The following is a 23,985-nucleotide window of genomic DNA, read 5'->3' as shown; positions in this document are numbered from 1 at the left end:
CCTTGGCCTGTAAAAGGTCACTGGAGAGCTGTCTCTGTGTGCCTTCAACTCTTTTCCCACCAGCGGAGGCCCCAATGGGAGTTTCCTGGCAAGGCTTGTTCACAGGAGGCTTGCCACTGCCTTCCCTGAGGAGGCTGAGAGAGTGTGACTTCAAGGCCCAGCTGGGAATCAAACCCATCTGTTGCCTTCTGTTTCCCTTCTTTCTCCAGTTGGCGAAGAGGAGGCTACTGGGCATCAGACGCTTTGCTCCCTTTGGAACTGCCGCGGGGCCACGTGACAGCGGGCTTTTATCTGGCCACCTCCTATTCTCGCGGGAGGTCATACTCTCGCGAGATATCCGGCAGGGAGGGCGGGGCTAGAGGCGACGCTTTCCGTTTGCGGTGAGAGAGAAAGAGGCAGGCAGTGGCGGGAGCGTCTCGGGCGCGGGATGTCTCTCGCGATAATTGGCGGTTGCTCCCGCGAGAGGTTAGGCTCGGAGAAGTCTCGCGATGGCTGGTCGGGAGCAAGGTAGGAAGTTTATCCTGGGAGCGCTGGAGAGGGAGGAGGATCAGGGGCCCCGGCGTTTGGTATGTGAGAGGCCTGTTCGCTCGAGGGCCGGCGCCAGGGAGGGAGGGAGGGAGGGAGAGCCCAGCCCTGAGGGGCTAAGCCGGCGCCGGGGTGGCCAGTGCCTGATGGGAGCCCTGAGTCCCACGATGGAGGAGGGAAGGTGGGGTATCCCACGGCCCCCTGAGAAGGAGGAGGATGGTGGGCTTCCCGGCGGGGAAGGAGCTACAGCTCCCTTGAATTACACCCAAGAGACAGCCCGCTCTGACTTCTCCAGGTGTTTTGGACTACGGCTCCCAGAAGCCAAGGCTATGGGCCAAGGTGGCAAAGGCTTCTGGGAGCTGTAGTCCAGAAACAACTGGAAGGCCAGGGTTTGGGGATCACTGCTCTAGATGAGAGACTCGCCTGTGTGTTTGGGTCTTAAGGATCCAAGGCTATGAATGGCAAAGGCTTCTGGGAGCTGTAGTCCAAGAGCTTTGGTCTTTAGGTCCCACCATCCAAGGCTATGGATCAAGATAGCAAAGGCTTCTGGGAGCCATAGTCCAGAAACGACTGGGAGGCCAATGTTTGGGAACCTGGCAGCTCTAGACAGTGGCCCCCCAAACCTTTGCCCTTTAAAGGATTCTGACTTCAACTCCCAGAAGCCTCAGCCATGTTGGCCAATAGCCGGGGATTTTGGGAGCTGTAGTCCAAAAACCCCTTATAAAGGGCACAGTTTGGGACCAGCCCTCTGGCTCCTCCGGCTCCATGGTCATTTCCAGCAGAATCTCTCCGGAGGACCTAGGGATTCCTAGAGAGGAAATTAATTAATCAAATGGGCAAATAGCCCCCCCCCCCCAAAAAAAAGGAGCAGTGATCTAGAGCAATGGTTCCCAAGCACCGGCCTGCCAGGTGTCTTTGGACTATAGCTCCCAGAAGCCTTTGCCATCTTTGACCATAGTCTTGGATTCTGGGACCTGAAGCCCAAAACTCTTGGGAGGCCAGATTTTGGGAATCACTGATCTGGAGTACTGGTTCCCAAATTTGGGTCCTCTGGGTGTTTTGGACATCAACTCCCAGAAACCCCAGCCAGCTTAGCCAAGGATCAGGAATTCTGGGAGCTGAAGTCCAAAACATCTAGAGAATTACAAAGTTTGGGAACCACTGATCTAGAGAAAACACTTCCCTAGGCGTTTGTAGGTCCTCCAGGGTGGTTCTGTGTCCAACATTTAGCAGGAGTTGCACTGGAGGACCTAGCGCAGTGGTCCCCAAACTCTGCTCCTTAAGGGACTTTGGACTTCAGCTCCCAGAATCCAACACGGCTGAGTCTTCTGAGAGCTGAAGACCAAAATCTCTTAAAGGGCACAGTTTGGGGATCACTGACCTAGAGTTTCCTAGAGAGGTAATCTCTCAGGTTTACCATTCTCATGGGCATCCTGTGTCCTTGACCCCAGAGGATGCGGAGGGACTGCTGTATTCCCCAAACCATAATATTTATAATGTCCTTCCCACCAAAGACCAGAACATCAAACATATACACTCATCCCTCCACATTCACTGTGAATGTGGAAAAACTGCAAATAACAAAACCACTATGTTTTTAACCTGAGAGGACACCTCTCTAGGGATCTCTAGGTCCTCCGATGCAACTCTGTGGTCAACATCTGGCAGGCATTGACCATAGAATTGCGCTGGAGGAGCTACAAATGCCTAGTGGAGTGCGCTCTCTAAGAACCTCTAGGTGCCCTTCAGCCAGACCTTTGGTTCAAGCTGACCATAGAGTTGCTCTAGAGGCCCTAGATATTCCTAGAGAGAACATATTAATAAAATTGTGAATAATCAAATCCGCAGAAGTCAAAGCTGCAAATATGGAGGAACAGGTATATAGTTTTGTTTTTTGAGGTTTTTCCACTTCACAGTCATCCTGTGCCTCTAACCCCAGCGAATGTGGAGGGACCATTGTATTCCCAAAACTATGATGGTGATGATTTATAATGCCCTTCCCAGCAAAGGGCAGAGCACTGAACATGTATAATCAGAAATGGACAATAAAATGCAACACTACAAAATGCAAAAAATAACAATATCCTAACTTGTTTCATAGGTGGCTGAGATAGTGACACCTTTGCTTTCTGATGCTTCAGCGTACACAAGCTTTGTTTCATGCACACAGTTATTAATACTTTTGAGGGAGTCAAGTGTGGTGCAGTGGTTTGAGTGTTGGACTTTGACTTTGGGCAAGCCACATGCTCTCAGCCTCGGGAAGGCAATGGGAAACCTGGTCTGAACAAATCTTGCCAAGAAAACCCCATGGAAGGGTTATAGAAGGGACACCATTTTTTATTCCATTGTATTTAATGGGACTTCAGTAGCCATGAATTTTGGCATCCACTGAACCAAATCCCAGCAGATACCAAGGCTCTGCTGTATTTCATTATGTTTGTTGATGTTGTTGCATCCCTTCAAGTTGTTTCCAACTTATGGCAACCCAAAGGCAAACCTGTTGTGGGGTTTTCTTGGCAAGATTTGTATGTATATGCAAATACAGGTATTATTCCAAAATCCAAAAAACGAAATCCCAAACACCTCTGATCTCTTTGCTTTCTTGTTCATGGTTTGAGCAGTTTAGGTACATGTTGACTGTGGGCCAGATAAAGCTCATTTTGCTTTACTGTAGTATAGGTTGAGTATCCAGAATTCCAAAATACTCCAAAATCCCAAACTGTCCACATGCATGGATGAGATAGTGACTCTTCTGCTTTCTGATTGTTCACCATGCACAAAATTATTAAAAACATTATGTATAAAATTACCTTCAGGCTATTTATATAAGGTGTATATAAAACAAAATTGTGTCATGCTTAGACTTGGGTCCCATCTCCAAGATACTGTATTTATGCAAATATTCCAAAATCCAGAATACTTTTGGTCCCAAGCATTTTGGATAAGGGAGACTCAACCTGTAGTTTCCAGTTGATGGTGGGAATGAAAACTAGTTTCTCTGTGGTGTGTATGACACCCTGAAAAATCCACTTTTTTTTTTAGATCCCTGTGGCAGAGAGCTAAATAGCAAGCTGTTGCAAGCTCCATAAAATGCAGTCATCATTTCTTTCCCGGACAGCCTGCTTCTTGTCTTCTCCTTTCCACGTTGCCACTGTTTCACCTTCGATTCTAGTGTGAGTGGATTTCTCCTCCTCCCTGAATATTCTCCTTCATACTGATTTCAAATGAGCTGTATTTTTGGAGTGCACAGTTACCATTGTAAGATGATGGGTGAAATGTTGAGTGCTTTCTAATATTATTCATTCTCTTGGGTTATATTTCTTTCTATGAATATCCATATTAATGAAAATATCCATGTTAATTATTAATGTTTGGAGATCTCATTGTGGCTGCTAATCTTTCCTAGGCAAATCTGTTAGCCATGGAAGCTGAAGAGACGATGGAATGCATTCAGGAGTTTCCAGAACATTACAAAGTAATCTTGGACAGATTGAATGAACAACGGGAGCAAGATCAGTTCACAGACATCACTCTGATTGTGGATGGTATGTAAGTGGTAAAGACTAGGTCTCATGTATGCATTCAGTCCATTTGCCTAGTCTCTGGAAGAATGAAACCAAAGTCTGTGAATTTAAGCTAGTTTATTTGAATTGAAATAGGATTGGGGGGGGGGGGGGACAACCTGTGTTCCCTGTAAGTGTGAATGAAAGAACCACTGGATGGTCCAGGCCTTGCACTCAGTGAATGAACATGTAATTTCACTTCTGAGGTCTTCCTTAAGTAATTGTCAATGCTTTCTGCCTCTATGGTTTCCCTGGCGGTTGTGCTCACTGCTCACACTACCAAAAGCAGAGCAACTGGGAAGGGAGTGTGAGAAGCATAGCCAAGAGTTTACTTATCCAAGAGCTGGTGTAATTGATGCAATTTCATTGGAGACAGCAAAGAAGGGAAAACTCTGGGTTCTTCCCACAACTTGGTCCAGTAAATAACAATGTTTTACCATATGTGCTCTCCTCTCCCCTAGCCTGATAAGATTGATCTGTTAAGCAGCTGAACCTGAGGTTTGGGGTGGGGGATTGTTTCCTTTAACTCAGTGGTTCCTTGCTAGGTCAGGTATTTACCTCCATCTGGAAGGAACTGGACTTAATAACAAGTACCTAAGCAAAGTTTTGGGCTGCACCAATTAATCACATATATTGTAGGAGGCATTACCGTTTCAGCTTTGTTTGGTGACATGTGCAGCTAATATTTATGATAATGGAATCTAGTTTGCACATTTCTGAAGAATGCTTCTAAGCCACAATTGAAGTGTTGAATTTTTACTAAGCCATTTGATAGAAAAAAACCATGTCCTTTCTTTTCTTGTGTCCAGAGAGATCAGCAAAATTGTTATATATTCCTCCCACTAAAATATATATATATATATATATATATATATATATATATATGGCTAATCTTCTTCTTCAGCTGCCTCAAGCACTTGTAATGATGTGCCTGTCCTCAGAATTGTTTTTTTTTTTTTTAATATTCAATATACTGTATATCCAAATGAGATTTCTGCCACTGAGGTCTAAATAGGGTGACTTGAAATAGTATCAGATAGAAATATTTTCTTGTGGCTTCAAGCTGTTTTCCCCATCTGATTCTAGTTCACTACTGGCACAAGTAATAGGGTATCACTTATTGTCAGAAAAAATGACTATGCAAAAAGAGCACTATTTGTAAAATAAGTTTTCTGTAATTTCCAGCTTTACTTAAAGTGGAGACACAGGAAAGTACTCCTTTGGGAAGAAATGGCCTTTCAGTTCAAATTATAGTGATTTATTAGCAATCATTTCTATCAGTTACTACATGAGCAAATGTATAAAAAAGCACTGAATTAAAGATACTTTGAGCCTTACAATTCACCAAGAGCCGTGGTTTGACACGTCTTTGGTTCATATCTTATATTCTATCCTGCTGTTCAGACAAATGTCTTTTAAACTAGCTCATGTCTATCCCAAAAAAGTCACCCTTAGCCTAAGATGTAAAACTTAAAAGAAGAGGAGCAAGGGAAGAGGGAGGGGAGTAAAATAGGAAGTGGCAGAGGCCATCTCCTCTTCAATGTCAGCCCCAGATCAGCCAAAAGTGCACCCAAGAAATTGACAAACTCATTATCTGACCTATTTCATATAGTCAGGGAGAGGCAGTTAGAGGTATTTCAGAGCAGTTAGGGGGTTTATTTGGGGCATGTTTTTGCCCTCCCTTCCCCTTCAAAACATTTGAGGGGTTTGGGCTGTGACACTTCAGCTGCAAAAAGGGCTCAGGGATTGTATGCTACTCATGGGGCATACTTTACCTGTCTCTGAAGTAGAGGAAGTGATTAGTTTGACAATGCCAGAATAAAACAGTGAGTTGCAGTAAAGTATTACTGCCTATGTGAGCCAAGCTGACATTTCTTCATTGGTGGCCTTGTTTGGATAGAAGTGGTGTAGGTACATGAAGAGGCCAGCATATACTCCCTTTTATATCTGCTCTGACAGAGCAATTAACAGAGATTGGGTCATTCTGCAGGAACAAAGAATTCATGTGCATTTATTCAGTGTAGTAGAAATAATAAGGTCTAAATTGTAGGAAGCATAAAAAACTAAGCTAGATGCACATTACTGCTCTTCTAAAGACCAATCCAGTGAAAACAGTTTAGCTAATGTGCTGGAATGGCTGCTGGATGGTAGCTGAGTGAGAGACCTAAAGGCAGCTGGTCTTGGTGGGGTAGAGTAGTCAAAGTATACTGTTTTTATGTTTGTATTTTTTTTCTTTGAAGAAAGGAATCAAACAGATATTTCACTGCCTGTGTACCTGTTACAATTGCAACATCCATTAAGTATAACATACAGCTTATTCTCTGGGCCTTAGAGGAAGACAAAGGCAAACTCCCCTCTGGACAAATCTTCCTAAGAAACACCATGATTAGGTTCTCCATGTATGTTTTGTCTTCAAGACATGTGTCACCTTAAGGCAACCCCATTAATTCCATAGGGTTTTCTTAGTCAAGGAATACTCAGTGGTGGTTTTGCCAGTTCCCTCTGAAACAATATTGGAGCACCTGGTATTTGTTGGCTGTCTTCCATCTTAGCTTCCAAGATCAGACAGAGTCTGGTGCCTTTAGGATATTTAGTCCCACAGGTTCACCTTAGGACTGGTATAAATCGGAAACATTCAAAATTCGACAATTGAAGGCACACAACAACAAATAGCTTACATTGTTATCTAATCCTTATTACAAGTAATCTTTCTTCCCCCTTTTAAAAATGGGAGAGGGTTCAATTACAGCAAGGAACTTTTAAATTCCTCCACTTAAAGCTCTCTCATTTTGTTTGTACTGTGTTGCACACCATGTCTGATATCAGTTTTTTTTTTTGGGGGGGGGGGGGATGTTAGTCACAAAGCACCTGGTCAACTTTTCTCTCAGCTACTGCCTCTGTGTAGGGATTTATAACTGGTAAAATTACAAAAAGGGCAGGATTTGTTGTTCTGTTTGAGTCCTGAGGCAGGAGAGAGGCATGTAACAAGCTGTTAGAATCACCTATTGTGAATGCAGCACTTGATTTCTAGTATACTTGTGGGTTATTATGTCTGGAATGCCATCTAAAGAGATGTGGGTGTGATGTCAGGAGACCTGCATCCTCATTGGTAGAAGTCATTGGAAATGGGTGTTCAGAATTTATGATTGGGTTTGGAAAACATTTCAGTATACATTTCACTTACAGGTAACTAAATATGAATTGAAATATACTGTATATGAACAGTTCCCTAAGTTTGAGATTTTTACACGGTTATTACATGCAGTGTTTGTAACGTTATTGGACATTGTTTTCACACAGTTGTGTTCTGGGGTAACGGAACACTGTCATTCACCTAGGGACTAAAATTGTTAAAATCTGTTTAGGAAAAAAAAAAAAAGCAAGAAACTTGTCCAGTGGGAGAATTGCTTGGAAAAACCCACAGTGTTTTATCAGGGTCAATGTCGCTGAAGTTGGAAACCTACCAGTCTGAAATTTTTGGGGAAATCTGTTGAAGGATAGCTTGGATTTTTTTTCCTAATGGCAGAATGTGATTGTCCTCTTCAAAACAAAGTTCTAAAGTTCCTGCTCAACCCAGGGTTTTCATTTTAACACTGATTTGTCTGGAAGTGTCAGACCCCTTTTAATGCTGCTGCTCTTGCAGCAAATGTCACTCTTCTCCAAGTGTTTTGGTGGAAGCCACAACTAATATGCTGACAGTAAATTGCACCAGATTTTTTTGGGGGGGGGGGAATTGTTCTTTTTTTGTCAAAGCTCTGTGTTGCATTTATTTTTCATCCTATCAACCATTAACATCTAGCACACACAATTTAATATATGTTTCTTTTCCTCCTAGGTCACCATTTTAAAGCTCATAAAGCAGTTCTTGCTGCCTGCAGCCAGTTTTTCTACAAATTCTTCCAAGATTTCACTCAGGAGCCTCTAGTAGAGATAGAAGGTAATTTGTTGCTAGCAACTTGATCCAGAACTGTTCTAAGAGAGGTGTTAGGAGAAAATTGTTGTGTGTACTTCAATGCAGTAATCACTTTTAACATGCATATTCTCAGACTTGCATTGTGAAACAGTTTGCTGGGTGTGTTTCTGGCTTGTTATGTGTCAATCAACCAAATGTGTAAATCATACAGTTTTAAATTGCTTATAACCATGCATCATGACAATGTAAAAACCAAGAGGTTTTACAAATATCAATTAACTAAGTTAAAATATAAAATATGACATAGAATTTCCAACACCATATTAATACTACTACGCTTACAAGTAAGAATTAAAATATACAAAATAAAGCCATTAGGGCAGTAAGACTTCAGGATTTGGGGAATGCCTTATAATAACATGCATGGGCTTTAGCTAATGCCATTAAGAAAGTTGCAGCTGTTCCAGTGATACCAGAATCTTTACTAAAAAGCAAAAAATTCTATATTTTAGCAGATGGACCAATTGTTTTTAATAAATAACAGTCCAACAAGGTATTTTTCTCCAATTCAGTGTGACAATGGACAAATAAACAAATAGTGTGGGAGGTCCTCAACTTCATCCAGACCACTGTGACAGTAGCATAACTGCAGTTGGCAAGAGCCAGCCCTTCACCCAAAGGAGTGGTGGTAGGGGTCCCTTCCCCTGCTTTGTTTCTAAGACAGGAGTAACAAGCTCCAGTGCTATGATCAGAAATGATAAGTCACTGTCTCTCAGCCTGAGAGGATGGCAATGGCAACCCCCCCTCGAAGAAACTTGCCAAGAAAGTGACATGATACTCACTATAAACTAGAAACAACTTGAGGACACACAACAACAACAGTCCCAGCTCTGTACTGGGCTTTGGAGCATACAGAGTCTCCAGAGTTCATCCAAACTACAATAACAGTCTCTGCTCCCTACCTCCAGCTCAGTGCTGAAAGGGAGTTCATGTTTACTCTTTTGGGAGAAGTACTTTCTGAATGTTTCAGCAATTCATCTTGTTCTGGATGGGATAGCTTTTTTCTTCAGAGCTAGGAAAGATTAGAATGACTATTAATGTTGCTGTTAATAACATCTGGTTGCAAATAGCAGAAGAGGTGCTCCTTACTTGCTTTAACAAGTGCTTGACTGAGATTAATTTTGCCATAACTGTTATTCAGTTGAAAATTAATTGATTCTAATCAAAACAAATGCCAACTGAACCTTACAACATTGGTCAGCTTACACCTGTTCTAGATAATCACTGGGGCAAGGAGTGCTCTTCATTTAGAGCTGGATGCACCTCTGATTATCATTTTCTGGGAACATACAACAGGGAACATCATACTCTGGCTAGCTGCTGATGCAAGCAGAATGCTGGAATTGGTCTTCGCCCTATGGGGCAACTCTTAGGAAAAAGCACCCAAATAGTTGAACAAACCTTTTTTGCAAAGTATAAGAATTAACTTTAGGTTTCATTTTGTCTCTTATCTTCAGGTGTAAGTAACATGGCATTTCGTCATTTAATTGAGTTCACATACACAGCCAAATTAATGGTCCAGGGGGAAGAGGAAGCAAATGATGTCTGGAAAGCAGCTGAATATCTTCAGATGTTGGAAGCTATTAAAGCACTTGAAATCAGGTGAGTGTGGTTTTTCACAGGGTTGTGTATTGGGAAGGCCTATGAAAATCATTTGCATCAACTTGTGATGCTCCAATCGAATGGTTTCCATCTCATTTACTTTCCAACATTATAAGATTGTATTATCCTTCTGAAATATTTCAAGAAGAAAACAGTTCTGTAATCCAGGAATGGGCAGAGGCAGATCTAGATATACCGGTAGACATTTGGGTGGCTTGGGGGTTTCTGATTGCTAGTTATGTTTTAACCATAATAGTAACCAAGGCCCCCAAGACACAGGCCAAAAGAAGCGGTTTCTGGCCACTTTGGGGGCATAGCATCAAGCCTGTAGCTAGGCTGATGCAAATGGGACACTGCCCCGGGGCCCCCAGCCAAAGGGGGCCCCAAATGCTGGTGCACCAAGATGGCGCGTACAAATGTTCTGCCCTACCGAGCCCTACGTTCTGCCCCAGGGCCCCTAAAGACCTAGCTACAGGCCTGCATAGCATTTGGACGATGCACATCATCCCCAGCACGCCCAAAGCCATTCTGACACCATGCTCTGGTCCTTTGGACCAGAGCAAAAAGGTGTGGATTCAAACTGAGTCTTGGCAGCACAGCTTGAGACCTGCAGTGGTGGCCCACTTTAAGAGTGGGCCATGTAGTAGCTGTGATCCTGGCCTGGTCGCCTCAGGCCACTCCTTTCCAGCCATCTGCTCACCCCAAAGTTACCTACCCCACCCATGTCTTTAAATTAAATAGATGAAATAAAACTTAAGGTAACCAGGATTTTTGTGTGACAAGACCTTCAGCTCTATTTGGTTCTGGTACTTACATTTCTGGAATCAATCTTCTTTAATTCCAAATATTCTTTTATATAAAACTAAGAGATTTGGATGCTGGAAGTATGGGCCACAGGTATTTTATTTTTATTGGAACTGCCCTGTTCACTGGTAGTTATGTTGAACAACCTGCAAGAAAGTGAGGATAAGTGTATGAAAGATCTTATGGTTAATGAATGGTAACAAGAATTATTTAAGCTAAATATTGAATACATCCTGGCATTCCTACCATTAGAAAGTGGCAGATGGAAGGATTAGCTATTACTCCAATAGGTAAGATGAAAGATCTGGTGAACACCAAGAATACATTTGTATGTCAGATATGTGGTGGCTATTTTAGTTAAATAGAACTGTTTGATTTTGAATTGGAATAGTTATCATATATCTGATATACTGGATGACCATCTGTTTGAGTAACAGGTTCTGGAACTCAAAATAAGTGAATAGGTTCAGATTATTCCATTTGGTGGATCTCAAGATTCCACTTTTTAATAAGGGAAGATTCTATTTGGATGATAGCTCAGAGGCCTTTCCATCCATCACATAGAGCATGCATGGAGAAGGTGTGGCCTATAAGCTCCCCAGGGCCTTTTTAGTGACTCACATATGGCCCAGAAAAATGCTAAAATTGTCCCTCATACTCTAGGGCAGGGCAGCATAAGATGCGGCCCGGGGGGCGGGCGGATTATGCCCACCAAAGGATTTCTGGAGGCCTGGGGCCCCACTGTCAGGAGGAGGGGGATGTCCTGGCTCCCAGAATCCTCGCCCGATTGCACAGGGCTTTGGAGGATGGGAGCAATGGATTCTTCCCCCAGAGTTTGCCTCTGCTTCCCAGGGGAGCTTTCCCAGGCAGGTTTACAGCTCCTCTCACCCCATTGGCCAGGCAGGCCCAGAGGGAGGAGCCTTTGCGAGCAAGCAGCAGAGACAGCCGGGAGGGCAGAGAGAGCGAGAGAGCAGACAGCAAGAGAGCTAGAGATCACGAGAGAGCCATGGGCCCTTCCTCTAGTGAGTAAGGGGGAGGATGGGAGAAAGAGAGGTGGACACCCGACCACCGCGTTTTTCTCCTCCTCCTCCTCTGCCGAGTCGTTCGCTTTTGAGCAGCCTGGGGGTTTTGCCTTTGAGTGGCAAGGCTGCCCACCTGGCAAAACCCCAAGGCCGCTCAAAAGCGAACGACTCGGGGGAGGAGGAGGACAACACGGTTGTTGGCGTCCTCTTCTCTTTCTTCCATCTTCCCCCTCCTCCTCCTCACAAGGCTGCTTGCCCAGCAATGGGGGAAAGAGACAAGGATGTCCGCTCACCGCATTTTCTTCTTCCTCCTCTGCCGAGTTGTTTACCTTCAAGCGGCAAGGCTGCCCACCTGGCAAAACTCTCAGGCCACTCAGAGATGAAGGATTCAGCAACGGGGGAAGAGGACAACACGGTGGGTGGGCATCTCTTTCCCCCATCTTCCTCCCCATCTGAAGGAAGGAAGGAAGGAAATGAAGAAGTGGAGAAGGAAAGAAAGAAGGGAGGAAGGTGTAGGAGGAAGAAAAAGAAAAAGGAAGGGAGAGAGAGGGGGAGGGAGGAAAGAATGAAGGGAGGGAGGGAGGGAGCAAAGAAAGAAAGGAAGGAGGATGGGAGGGAGGGGATGCCTTGCCTCCTGGTAGGGTGACTAGACTTTCCCTCCTTTTGCCAGACATGCTCCCATCTTAGCCTTCCTGTCCAGGAGGAGGGATTCCACAATGTCCTCTATTTTGAGCATGGCTAAGAAGTATGGGTTTGCATTTTGCTTCCAATTTTTATTTAGTCATGCCCCCCATTTTTTTAATGTCCTACATTTCACCTAAAACTGTTGGTGGCCAGAACAACCTTAGTCGATCTTAATTTTGGCCCCTACCTCCTTCCAAGTTGGGCTCTCCTGCTCTAGGGGGCACTGGTGAACATTTAGGGACAAAAACAATCAGTTTTTTTCAAGGGGTATAGCCCTCCAATGCCCCCTCAGGGATCAGCCCCACCCCATATGTATTGAAACTTGGGTTTACCACTGATGGGGCCTATGTCAAAAGAATGTGGGTGAGTGATCCACACTTCCTACAGTTTGGTTCAAATTTGTACATCAACCTTCTTAGATGTGTATACCATAAATTATTTGTAAGTAAAAAGAGAATAACAGAAGGATCTGGTTGCAGACAAAGCTCTGGTTTGTCCAAATTCCTGGTTCTAGGAACATAAATTCCAGCCAGTGGGTCAAACAGTATCTAACTATTACATCTTCAGTGATTGTACTTAGACTAGTCAAACATGTGTAGCCATGTTTGTAGTGTACTTTTTTTAAAAAAATACTTAACTGCGTCTTTTATGATTTTTAGGAACAAAGAAAACTCATTGCCACATGAATCAAATCAGACACAAGATATAAGTAAAGCCAAAAAGAGGAAGATAGCAGAGACCTCCAACGTCATTACAGAAACATTGCCATGTGCAGAATCTGAGCCTGTCAAAATTGAGGTAGAGATTTCTGAGGGGGCTATTGACGTGGAAGAAAACAACATTGAGGCACTTGAGGAGGTAGCTTCTGCCGAACAATCTATAAAGTATATACAGACCACGGGTACATCAGATGAGTCTGCTTTGGCTCTTCTGGCAGATATAACAAGCAAGTTCCGCCATGGGGAGAGGAACAGTGAAATTAAAGACGAATGTGACAATATATCTGATCCAGCAGGCAAACAGGTGGAAGGCATTGAGATCATGGAACTTCAGCTCTCACATGTCAACAACCTTTTCCACTGTGAAAAGTGCAACCGGACATTTAAACTATTTTACCATTTTAAGGAACACATGAAAACTCACTCCACAGAAAGTTACAAGTGTGACCTTTGCAACAAAAGGTACTTGCGTGAGAGTGCGTTGAAACAGCACCTTACCTGTTACCACCTTGATGAAGGTGGTGCTAACAAAAAACAAAGACCTGGCAAAAAAATACATGTCTGCCAGTACTGTGATAAACAGTTTGACCATTTTGGACATTTTAAAGAACATCTTCGAAAGCACACAGGTAATAACAGTTTCCTCATTCTAGCTGTGAGTTAGCTAAATTTTTGTGCAATTTGTACCTCACCTCGGTGGTTGAAGTTAGGGGATCTCTGTAGCCTAATTTATTGTTACCTACATGAGCACAAGTGAATTGAAACAAACTTTGTGCTTCTGTGTTTCCTTTCCTGCTTTTTTTCCCATGTGGAAGAACGAGCAAGGTCCCTATGAGTGGGAAGCTTTTGTTTCTGGAGAAGCACAGCGCGCCCGCACCATACGTGGGTGCACTATATGCAGCCTGCAATGGCGCCCACTGCCATACCCTAGCCTTGATATTCAATGGGACTCAAGCATACGTGTTATTCACCTTACGCGGGGGGGAGGTTTTCCGGAACGGATCCCCCTCGTAAGGCAAGGGTCCTCTGTATAGTTTGTTATGTTCTCCAGAGAAACAAATATGGGTTAACATTAACTGTGGTTAGTTTCAATCAAGGCAAAATCAAACTGTTCTTTAAGCTAGTTTGTTGAAATTAACCTTAGTTAAGTCTAACCACAAATCAGGTTACACATTCATATGAAGTAAATATTGAATCATCCATTTAACATTAATTCCTTAAACTTTTAAAAACGGAAAATAATCCAGTAGCCATTTAAGATAGACATGCAAAACGTGGGCCACTTGTCCTGAGATTTGTGGAGAATTCAGCAGTAGTGTCTTGCTTATAGAAACTATTGTGTGTCAGCAGAAGAAAAAAGCAAGGCTACTCGCTGTAGCCTTAAAATCTGCTCCCAGATGCATTTGGAATAGATTTATAATAAATAAATAAAACTTGTATTTATATCCCGCTTTTTGTTGAAACAATCAAAGCAGCGTACAACATTAAAATGATACAGCGATATATGCAGTCCCCTCCTTAAAAAAGGATTAAACAGTTCTAACAATTAAAATTACAAACATTAAAATCTGAAAACAATAATACAATAACGGTGGGCAGAATCATCACATATATATTGTTTTCAAACAACTGTGCTCTAATGGAGTGTTGAATTTTACCTGGATAGAAACAGCAGGAGAAATGCCAGCTCTTTCTTACTAATGTTCATATGTTTGTTCTGTGAACTGGAGCTAAACTGTGGCAGTTCTTCACCCTTAAAGGAAAACCATTTTGGAAGCAAGTTTAGTCCTGGTGCTTGATTTCCACTGACCCTCCCTGAGTGTTTATAGGGTTTATAGTTCATGCATTTGTTTTTACTAATCCAGTAAGTGCCTTGACATCACCAAGCCTCTCAAGTATGCTGTCAAAATCTGTATTGCTTTAATAATTAGGAGACATCAGAAGCAATGTGGATCTTCCTTCAGGTTCTTATTATTGCATGTTACTATGCTGACATAGTCACTGGCAGAAAATCCCACAATCTAGTGTTTTAGGGAAAAAAGGGAATGTGTTGGCTGCACTCTTCCAACCCATTTAAATTCTAAAGAGAAGGGAATGGACCACATTAAATTGAATTCGGAATAAGTGAACAGTGCAATTATATTCTGAACAATCTTTGATATGATTTTTGATCTCTGTATTTTAGGATGCATTGATCTCAGTTGGAAGGTGGTAATATACCATAAGCTTGGGACCTAAGCACTTTAAAGTCACCAGCTCTTGTCTGATTTTGGAAGCTAAGCAAGGTCAGCCCTGGTTAATACTTGGATGGGAGACCACCAATGAATTCCAGGTGCTGTAGGCTATATTTCAGAGGAAGGAACTAGCAGAACCATCTCTGCGTATTCCTTGCTTAAGAAAACCCTATGAATATTTTTTGTGCTGTTTTCGGGCTATTTGGCCATGTTCTGGAACAGTTTATTTCTGACATTTCACCAGCATCTGTGGCTGGCATCTTCAGAGAATGCTGACATGGAAGAGAGTGGTGTGTGTGTGTGTGTGTACATACACACACATACATACATATGCATACTGTGTGATCCCGGGTTGAGAGAAAGTGATTTACATGTTAATCTCTGGGTTGGTCTGGTGTTGAATCGCAAGGCCTCGAGGTGTCTATTTAATTAATGATCCATTGTCTGCTAGGAAGTCCCCCTGACCCTGGGTAGTTTTCATTTGCATGGGCTGGGACTTGATTTTGGTGTTTTTCAGGACTGGTAGCCAAACATTGTTTACTTTAAGGGTTTCCTGGTGAAGTTGTCTAGGTCTTTGTGGATTTCAATGGCTTCCCTGTGCATTCTAACCTGATAGTTGTTTGCATGGTCCAGAATTTCAGTGATTTCCAATAGCATTTTATGTTCAGGATGAGGTCTTGCTATTCAGCAACAGAGAGATTAATGTAAATCACTTCCTCTCAATCCAGGGTCACGCAGTACATATGTACCCCACTCACTTCCATGCCAGCATTCTCTTAAGATGCTCGCCACAGATGATGGTGAAACGTCAGGAATAAACTCTTCCAGAACATGGTCACATAGCCCAAAACCCCCACAAAAAAATTGGCTTCCAGCTGTGAAAGCCTTTGACTTCACATTAAAACCCTATGAAATTCATGGGATCACCATAAGCCAACAGGTGACTTGAGAACACAAACACAATATAAGTTTGCCTTTATTGATTGAACTAACTGTATTACTTAGCTGGTTTGCAAGAACATGATCTTCCAAGGACTGCTTACAGTATAAAAAATGCAAATGGCAATGTCAAATAAATTACAGAACAGACGCAGGTTGAGTCTTCCTTATCTGAAATTCTGAAATTCAAAGTATGCCAGAAACACAACCTTTTTGCATGGGTGGCTGTGAGAGTGACACCTTTGCTTTCCAATGGCTCGGTGTACACAAACTTTGTTTCATGCACAGAATTATAAAAAATATTGTATGCAATTACCTTCAGGCTTTTAGTTTAAGGAGTATGTGAAAGATAAATGAATTTTGTGTTTAGATTTGGATCCCATCTGCAAGATATCTCACCTATAAGCAAATACAGATATTCCAGAATCCAAAACACTTTTGGCCCCAAGCTTTTTGGATAAGGGAGACTCAGCCTGTACAATACATTTAAGCAATATTTCAATACAGTTAATAGCTATTTAAAAAGGTGAAAATATTTAAACTCAGCAAATACCATAAAATTGTCTCACTTGAAAGCCCAAATACAATATGTCTTTAATGCCCTCTTAAAAGCAGCTGCAGGGAGAACCGAGCATATTTGTTAGAAGGCATTCCAAAGGGTAGAGGTCTCTCTAGCAAGGCCTATTTAGTGCAGGACTGGGAATCATGCAACTCTACAGATGTTGCTGGACTGCAGATCAACGGTGAAGGATGCTGGAAGCTTCAGTCCATCACTGTTTGGAAAGATGCATGATTCCTCTCAGAGTGGCTAACCCAAGTCACCCAGTACATTTTCTCGCTCAGTGAGAGTTGCACATTGGATCTAATTAGTTCCCATTCTCAATGCTCAAGAAGACATCAGTTAAATGAACCGCGGGTTTGATTATTCACGTATTTGGTTAATATGTTCTCTCTAGGAATCTCTACATCCTCCAGTATGACTTTATGGCCAGCTTATTCCAGGGGTTACATTGGAGGACCTAGAGATTCTTAGAGTACACTTTTTTTAGCCATTTGTAGGTTCTCCAGCACAACTCTGTGGTCACTTTCTGGTGGATGTTAGCCATAGATTTGCATTGTAGTACTAGAGTTTCCTAGAGAGGTGCTTTCTTAGGTTAAAAAATAGTGGGTTTTTATTTTCAGTTTTTCCATTTTCATGGGGTCCTGTATCCCAGCGAATGTGGAGGGCCCACTGTATATGCCTGTAGTTCCCATTTATGCTTAAGTATGATATTCAGCACAATCCTAGCAGCATGTAAAATCTCAGACGTGTTGATTAATTAAGTTGTCGTACTCCAGATTTTTTAGTTGCTAAAGTAGGAGCATCCAAAACTTCACTAAAAGCAGTGTAGCTCCAGTAATCTGACCACTTGTATAGGCTTTCAGACAATTCAGGTATTGATTTGTGCATCTCTATCAAAGTCTAATAGAATAGGATGATTTTTTCACATTGCAATGATTAATAACGATCCATTTTGCAATGTTTTAGTTGTCATAAATGGCTGACGTTTGTAATCAAGATTCATTTTATTATTTGAAGGGCCTGAAGGGTTTTATACTTTCCCCTAAACCATAGGGGCTTGTAACTTGATTTCTTTCTTTTAAAAAAATTGTAGCTGGGATGGAGCAGGCTGCCATCTTCTAGGACAGAGGACAGATTCCACACAGCAAACTACTATGCTTACTCCTGTTATTTGCTGCTCATTTAAAGAGATGAATAGATAGTTTTGAAGAAAACTTGCTTTTTCTTGTCTAGAGTATTTGAAGCATTGTCAATTTTCTGTACTTGGTGCCTGATGCTAGTTAGAGAATATTTCACACCAATGCTCCATTAATTAAGAGGCATGCCATGGATGATGGAAACTTTGGACACAATGATTTTTTGAGGGCAAAAAGAATACTTTGGTTTAAAAAAAAATTATAAATCAAGCTCCGTGTCAGTAGATGGAATAAATGTATTTTGGAACTGAATAAGAATTTGGAATCTGTTGCTCATGCCAGCAATAAGGAAGCATGACATACAAAAAAGGAAGGCTGAACACAATGCACAGCTAACCTGTGATGGTAGCGCTCTGAAAAGGAAACTGTCACTGTCCAGGGAAGCTCTCCACATAATTTAGATCTGTAATTTTCTAGAATTTCAGATCTCATGGAGAGCCAACGAAGGTAGTAGGGAGATTCGGGCTCAGAAAGCTGCCCTTCACATATATGAAAGCAGCATAAATGACAACGAAGGATGTGGGCTGAGCATACTGTCCCATCTCCGCATATTGAGTAAACATACTTTCTAAATGCTTGAATAGGTTTCTGCATCCATGGATCTCACCCTTACATACTAGTACTTAAACAAATATCTAATTCTTTTACTTCTGCGACATCTGGATAAATGATGTTCAGTGGTGAGAGAGCTGTTTTACTCCATTTAAATGAGAGGAACATTGATAACAAGTAAAAATCAAAATGTATCAGATCTTGCATTTTCCATAAATACCTGTGTTTGCCTTGCTAGGTGAAAAACCATTTGAGTGTCCAAACTGCCATGAGTGTTTTGCCCGGAACAGTACACTCAAATGTCACCTGACAGCATGCCAGTCAGGGGCTGGTGCTAAAAAGGGACGGAAGAAACTTTATGAATGTCAGGTATGTTAATGAAGAAGAACAGGATGGAGTTTGATTGTGATAGATAGTGTAGGGTTGCTGGGTGAAATAAGGGACATGTCTTTTTAATGGTTGTATAGAAAATAAACTTCAGCAGGTGTTACTTGTGTAAGAAGCAATACCTGCTGAATTTCCCTCTACTACACAACCATTAAAGAGATATGTTACTTATTTCACTTGGCAACCATACACATGAGTTTAAATATGATACTGTTGCTAAGGTCAGTTTATCTGAATAGCAATTTAAATTATAAATTTTGAAGCTCATCACAATATATTGAAATATTTACATGTCTGGTTAGTGGAATGAAGTACTGTATAATAATCTTACATCTTTCTCAACCTTGGATGTGGTGTACAGATTTATAAACCAATATTTATCACTGCAGACTTCTAAGCAGTGTTCTCTTTTACATTGTATTTGAGGAATTTTGCTTGGGAAACACTTGGAAGCAGGAGCAGCTATACAGCCTTCTTTTCACTCCAACTATTTTAAGTAATGGTCATACACTTTGTATAACAGACTACCTGTTAAAGTTAACGCATATCAACAGATCTCAAAGGGTTGTCTCCAGATGTTTTACCATGTGAAAGATGTTGCTTCTTGGTAATCACACCTTCATTACATCTGTGGACATAGGAGTTGACTGTAATACTCCCTGAGTGAGCTCAAAGCATCATGTTGTTTCTCGGGGAACTGTTTTCTAGTAGATCATGCAGCAAATCTTGGAATGAATTTTGCCATGTCAGTCTCATCACTTACATTGAGATCTGTAATAAAATCTCTGTGGTTAATTTTTTTTCTGAGCAATGTTCATTTTTTTTTCTGTTGAAAATACTTATATCCCACCCTTCACCAAATGTGGTTCTGCAGCAGTCTAGAAAATTAAAATTAGAGGCAATAAATCTATCTCATAAAAACAACCATTTGGTAAAACAGAGTAATTAGTAGGTTTTTACAGGCCTGGAACACCTTTGAAGCTTAAGACCACCATAGCACCTGAAATAAAATGGAGGCATCCTGTAGTCTTCCCTGATGAGGATGTAACACAGATAGGGTGCCAGAGACAAATGACCACAAAACTAATTGCCTTTAGTCAGAAAGAAGTTGAATCACTGAGTGATGGAAGAACTCGTAGAGTATCTCAGGGTGGGGAACTATGTGTGTATATATTATTAGAGAAGAAGTCAGTTTTGGATACTAATATAGTTATAATAAGATCATGATTATTTCCAAACATTTATACTGTATACTCCTTTTCATTAAAAGAAAATCCCAAAGTATTTCACAATAACAATAAATAGAATAGAACCATAGCTAAGAGACTAAAACGATAGATAGATAGATAGATAGATAGATAGATAGATAGATAGATAGATATCCATGAAATCATTCATTAAAAGTTAGGGGCAACAATACAGGTTAACAGTTAGGAAAATGAACAGGCATATGCCTGAATAAACACACGAGCCCTCAGCTGACAACAGAAACACAGTGCTGAGAACTTGCCTAATTTCAGTGGAGAGACCATTCCACCTAGTAGAAGCCACCACAGAGAATGGCCTCCCCTGTACCACAACCAAGGAAGCCTCACTAGGCCTTAATACAGTAAGCAGAATGTAAGGAGCAAGAAAGGATGCACAAGAAAGCAATCACTCAGATAGCTTGATCCTAGCTATATGCAGTTGGCCCCTGCCATAGGCAGACTTGCCTTCCACTGCTTTGAGCTTATGCGGAAGGCAAGCCCCGGCAGAAATAATGGGGTGCGTACTCTTGTCGTGCACCCCACGTGCCACCACAAGCATGCACCCCATTACTTTCTATGGGGCTTGAGCATATGCACTTCCCCATAGGCGGGGGGTCCAGAACGGATGCCTGTGTATGGGGAGGGCACACTGTAGGTCCTTATATGCCAGAATGACAACTTGAAGATGTCTCTGTATCTAATAGACAATCAATGCTGACCTTTCAATACATGAGTTACGTATACATGGTAGGAGACGTCATTAAGCAGCCTGGCAGTTGCATTCTACACTAGGTGCAACCCCCAAACCAAGCCCAAAGATAAACCCCAAATAAAGCACCTTTAACAATAATCCATTATGTATTTTGTGCCAGTCTAGAAAACTAAATGCACATATAACCAATCAGTCTTTTGAGGGGAAAATTTCCCCATAATTAAGTACTGTGATGTATATTGATGTTCAGCTGTTATTCTTGTGCCATCAGTTAGTTTTTAGCCAGTTGCACCTTAGGTTTTGAGAGCTATTGCAGTTAGATTTGGTTGTGTGGTTGCCTGGGCATTTTAGCAAATAAATTGAAGTAAACATAATGATCAAGAGACGTATCAGTTATTGTTCCTAAAGGCATTTTATATCTTTTCATTCTAGGTCTGCAACAGTGTATTTAACAGCTGGGATCAGTTCAAGGATCACTTGGTAATACATACTGGTGACAAACCCAACCACTGTACCTTATGTGATGTGTGGTTTATGCAAGGCAGTGAACTACGGAGGCACCTGCAAGAAATCCACAACATTTCAGAACGGATAGTAACTGAGGACATCCTTCCAGTGGACAGTGACTCGGTTGCATCCATGACTATCATAGAGCAGGTGGAACAAGTCCATGTGTTGCCTGTAATTCAGGTCCAGGTGGATCCAGCCCAAGTAACTGTTGAGCAAGTGCATCCAGATTTAATACCGAATAATCAAGTAAAAAGTGAGCAAATAGCAGAGCTACAAGAGCAGGTAGAGATTAGCTACTTAGAAGTGGAGCACATTCAAACGGAACAAGGCACTGAAGTCCACATGGAGGAGTTAGATGTGGAGCATGTGAATCAGTTACAAATGGAAGAGGTTCAGGCACAGCTTATAGAAGAAACTGATCTAGAACAAGTACAATCAGGATACAGGGAACAAGGTGATCTAGAAGCCAATGGACCTGCTCAAGTGGATGAGTTGGAGGCACACACAGTAGATCATGAAGAATCTGATGAATTAAAAACTCAGCCAGTAGTGAATATGCAAGAGGAAAATGTGGAGACCTAGGAAATTGTGACTGCATTACTCGTCTTGGGGTGGGGGGGAATGTAATACCAAATTATTTTTGTTAATTTTGTTTGACGTTTGCACCACCAGTGGATGGCTCCTTTGTATTGATGCCCTTAAGGAACTGGACAGGTGGACCAAAGTTAGGCTATTTGATTAAACTGCCCTTGTGCTTCTGGGAAAAAAGGAACCCCCCTTTTGGTTAAATGAAATACAACACCACAGTACTAAAACTTTCCTAGAGATGGACAGCTTTGTGTGAAGTTTTAATTGTCAATTTCTGCAAGACTACTGCTAGGTTATATTGTTTGTCATAGTGAGGGACTTCTGAAGCAAGTTCTGTTTTAAGATTATGAGTTTAATGCTTACAATAGTAAAGTCCCAACATTCATATGGATTACCTAAGGACAATTGGGTGATCTGCTTCAACAGGTAATTCCCGGCCCCTTTAATATTTTGCAGTAAGTTGCAGTCTCCTTGTGTTTATGTTCTTAACTTTAACCTCTGTCTCCTCAGCCTAGAAATTGATTGGGATGGAGGCAGACTGTACCGAGGTTTCTTAAAATAAAAAAGACCCCTTGTGCCTTCTCATAACTAAGTATTTAAACTTCCACAAAGCTTTTAGGTTGTTGACAAAGCTAATGCAAAAGAGACAATGTAGATATTGCTATGTAGTGCTTTGTAATTTAGCTTACGACTGTTAGTTGCCAGGTTTTTATTTTTTGTTTGTTTTGTTTATGTTTTGCATTAATATAAATGTAGATGGGGGAAAGGAAGTAGATTCAACACTGGCAGTTTTTTTAAAGGGCCAATTATAATAGGAAAATTCAGCTACATCGGCAACAAAGTATGAGGTGGCTGAGTGGTTGCACTGGCATCTTATCACCAGATTTTTATTTTTAGAAAAAAAAGTACATTTTATATTTAAAAACAAATCTTAATAAAAATTCAAAGTAATTGTGTCTATTCAATGCATCAGGCTACTGTTTTATTATTTAAAGGTTTTTTTTGACCCTTTACAAAAGATCTTGTGCTTGAAAGATTGAAAAAAAAATCAGAAGCCATAAGTATGAGTGTTTTAACTGTGGATTTATAAAAGTAGGAGTGTAAATATTTTAAATCAGTATTATTGAACAATAAAACAGTACCAACCACATGTTCTCAATTAATGCAGTTTTTGTTTGTTCTGAAATACAGATTCTTAGGACTGTTTTGAATGTTACCAAATAAGCTTGGATTTGTCACTAATGTAAATATTACGCTACGGGTGGTATGTGGCCCAATCCCATTTTTTGCATGCCACAGATGCCCACCTCTACTATACACTGTGGAGTCTACAAGGAGATACAGCCTTTCCTTTCATGAGCATGCTTTATGTTGTTTTCAGCTTGATATTTATTGATGCCAAATGACAATTTACTGCCTGAAGTGGTGGGAGGGTGGTTAAGAGGTTTTCTGCTGCAGGGGGAGAGACAAGTAGTGGCTGGGAAAGAACAACAGTAGGAAGGGATACAGAAAAGTTCTCAGCCCAACCAAGGGCCAAAACAGATGGCCCTGAAGTCCATTTTTCTAAGAAAGCTGGGTGGGGGCTGTGGCAGCCGTGGGCCCAATCTGCCAGCTTCTGCCCTAAATAAGAACAAAAAAATTATAGTGTCTAGAAACTATAACCAGGTGTACAGAATTGGCGAGATGCAGAATTAATTACTGGATTTTAAGGAAACTTGTGCATTATTAAATACACTAGAGGGCAACACTGGACTTTTTAATACATGGAGGACTGGAAACCTTAGCTAGGGCGTCACTACACGCTTTTCTTCATGAGAGAGGATTATGCCAAAGTCCAGAAAACCTATATTTTGACACTACAACTCATAGAATCTGCTAGCCAGATGGCTATAGAGTTGTAGTCCAAAAAAGTAACTTTTCTAGACCGGGCTGACACCAGACCTGACACTCTGCAAGCCAGCATATTACAATCTGAACCATTTAAAATGTTTCTAGGATGCTCGTTTCAACTTCCAGTGGTTCTCAAACTAGTCTTCCAGATGTTCACAATGTCAGTTCCCACTATTGGCCATGTTGGCTGAGGCCTCTGGAAGGTGAAATCCAAAACATCTGGAAAATCAAAGTTTGACAACCACTGTTTTACATTACACAACATTCTTTGGATGC

The 23,985-nt window shown here is 41.5% G+C and overlaps 1 protein-coding gene across 6 annotated transcripts; it reads left to right on the top strand.

Moving 5' to 3' along the window:
* Positions 1-400: 400 nt before the first annotated feature.
* Positions 401-22,959, top strand: ZBTB35 (zinc finger and BTB domain containing 35). 6 transcript variants are annotated; one of them, XM_089495949.1, is made up of 8 exons: positions 482-507; positions 3,568-3,698; positions 3,932-4,070; positions 7,924-8,025; positions 9,519-9,663; positions 12,833-13,521; positions 18,614-18,744; positions 21,154-22,959. In XM_089495949.1, exons 3-8 carry the CDS (start codon positions 3,947-3,949, stop codon positions 21,811-21,813), a joined length of 1,851 nt encoding a protein of 616 aa, XP_089352075.1. In that variant the 5' UTR covers positions 482-507; positions 3,568-3,698; positions 3,932-3,946; the 3' UTR covers positions 21,814-22,959. The 6 variants fall into 6 exon arrangements, with proteins under 6 accessions (XP_089352103.1, XP_089352075.1, XP_089352067.1 ...); XM_089495941.1 differs by lacking the exon at positions 482-507 and adding an exon at positions 514-566; XM_089495955.1 differs by lacking the exon at positions 482-507 and adding an exon at positions 689-706.
* The last annotated feature ends 1,026 nt before the right edge of the window (positions 22,960-23,985 follow it).

The sequence above is a fragment of the Sceloporus occidentalis genome, unplaced genomic scaffold (assembly GCF_023333645.1).
Source record: "Sceloporus occidentalis isolate IW3139 unplaced genomic scaffold, rSceOcc1.0.p SCAF_1, whole genome shotgun sequence".
NCBI classification, from domain to species: domain Eukaryota; kingdom Metazoa; phylum Chordata; class Lepidosauria; order Squamata; family Phrynosomatidae; genus Sceloporus; species Sceloporus occidentalis.
The sequence above is the reverse complement of the archived record's forward strand: the minus strand, read 5'-3'. Positions and strand labels throughout refer to the sequence as shown.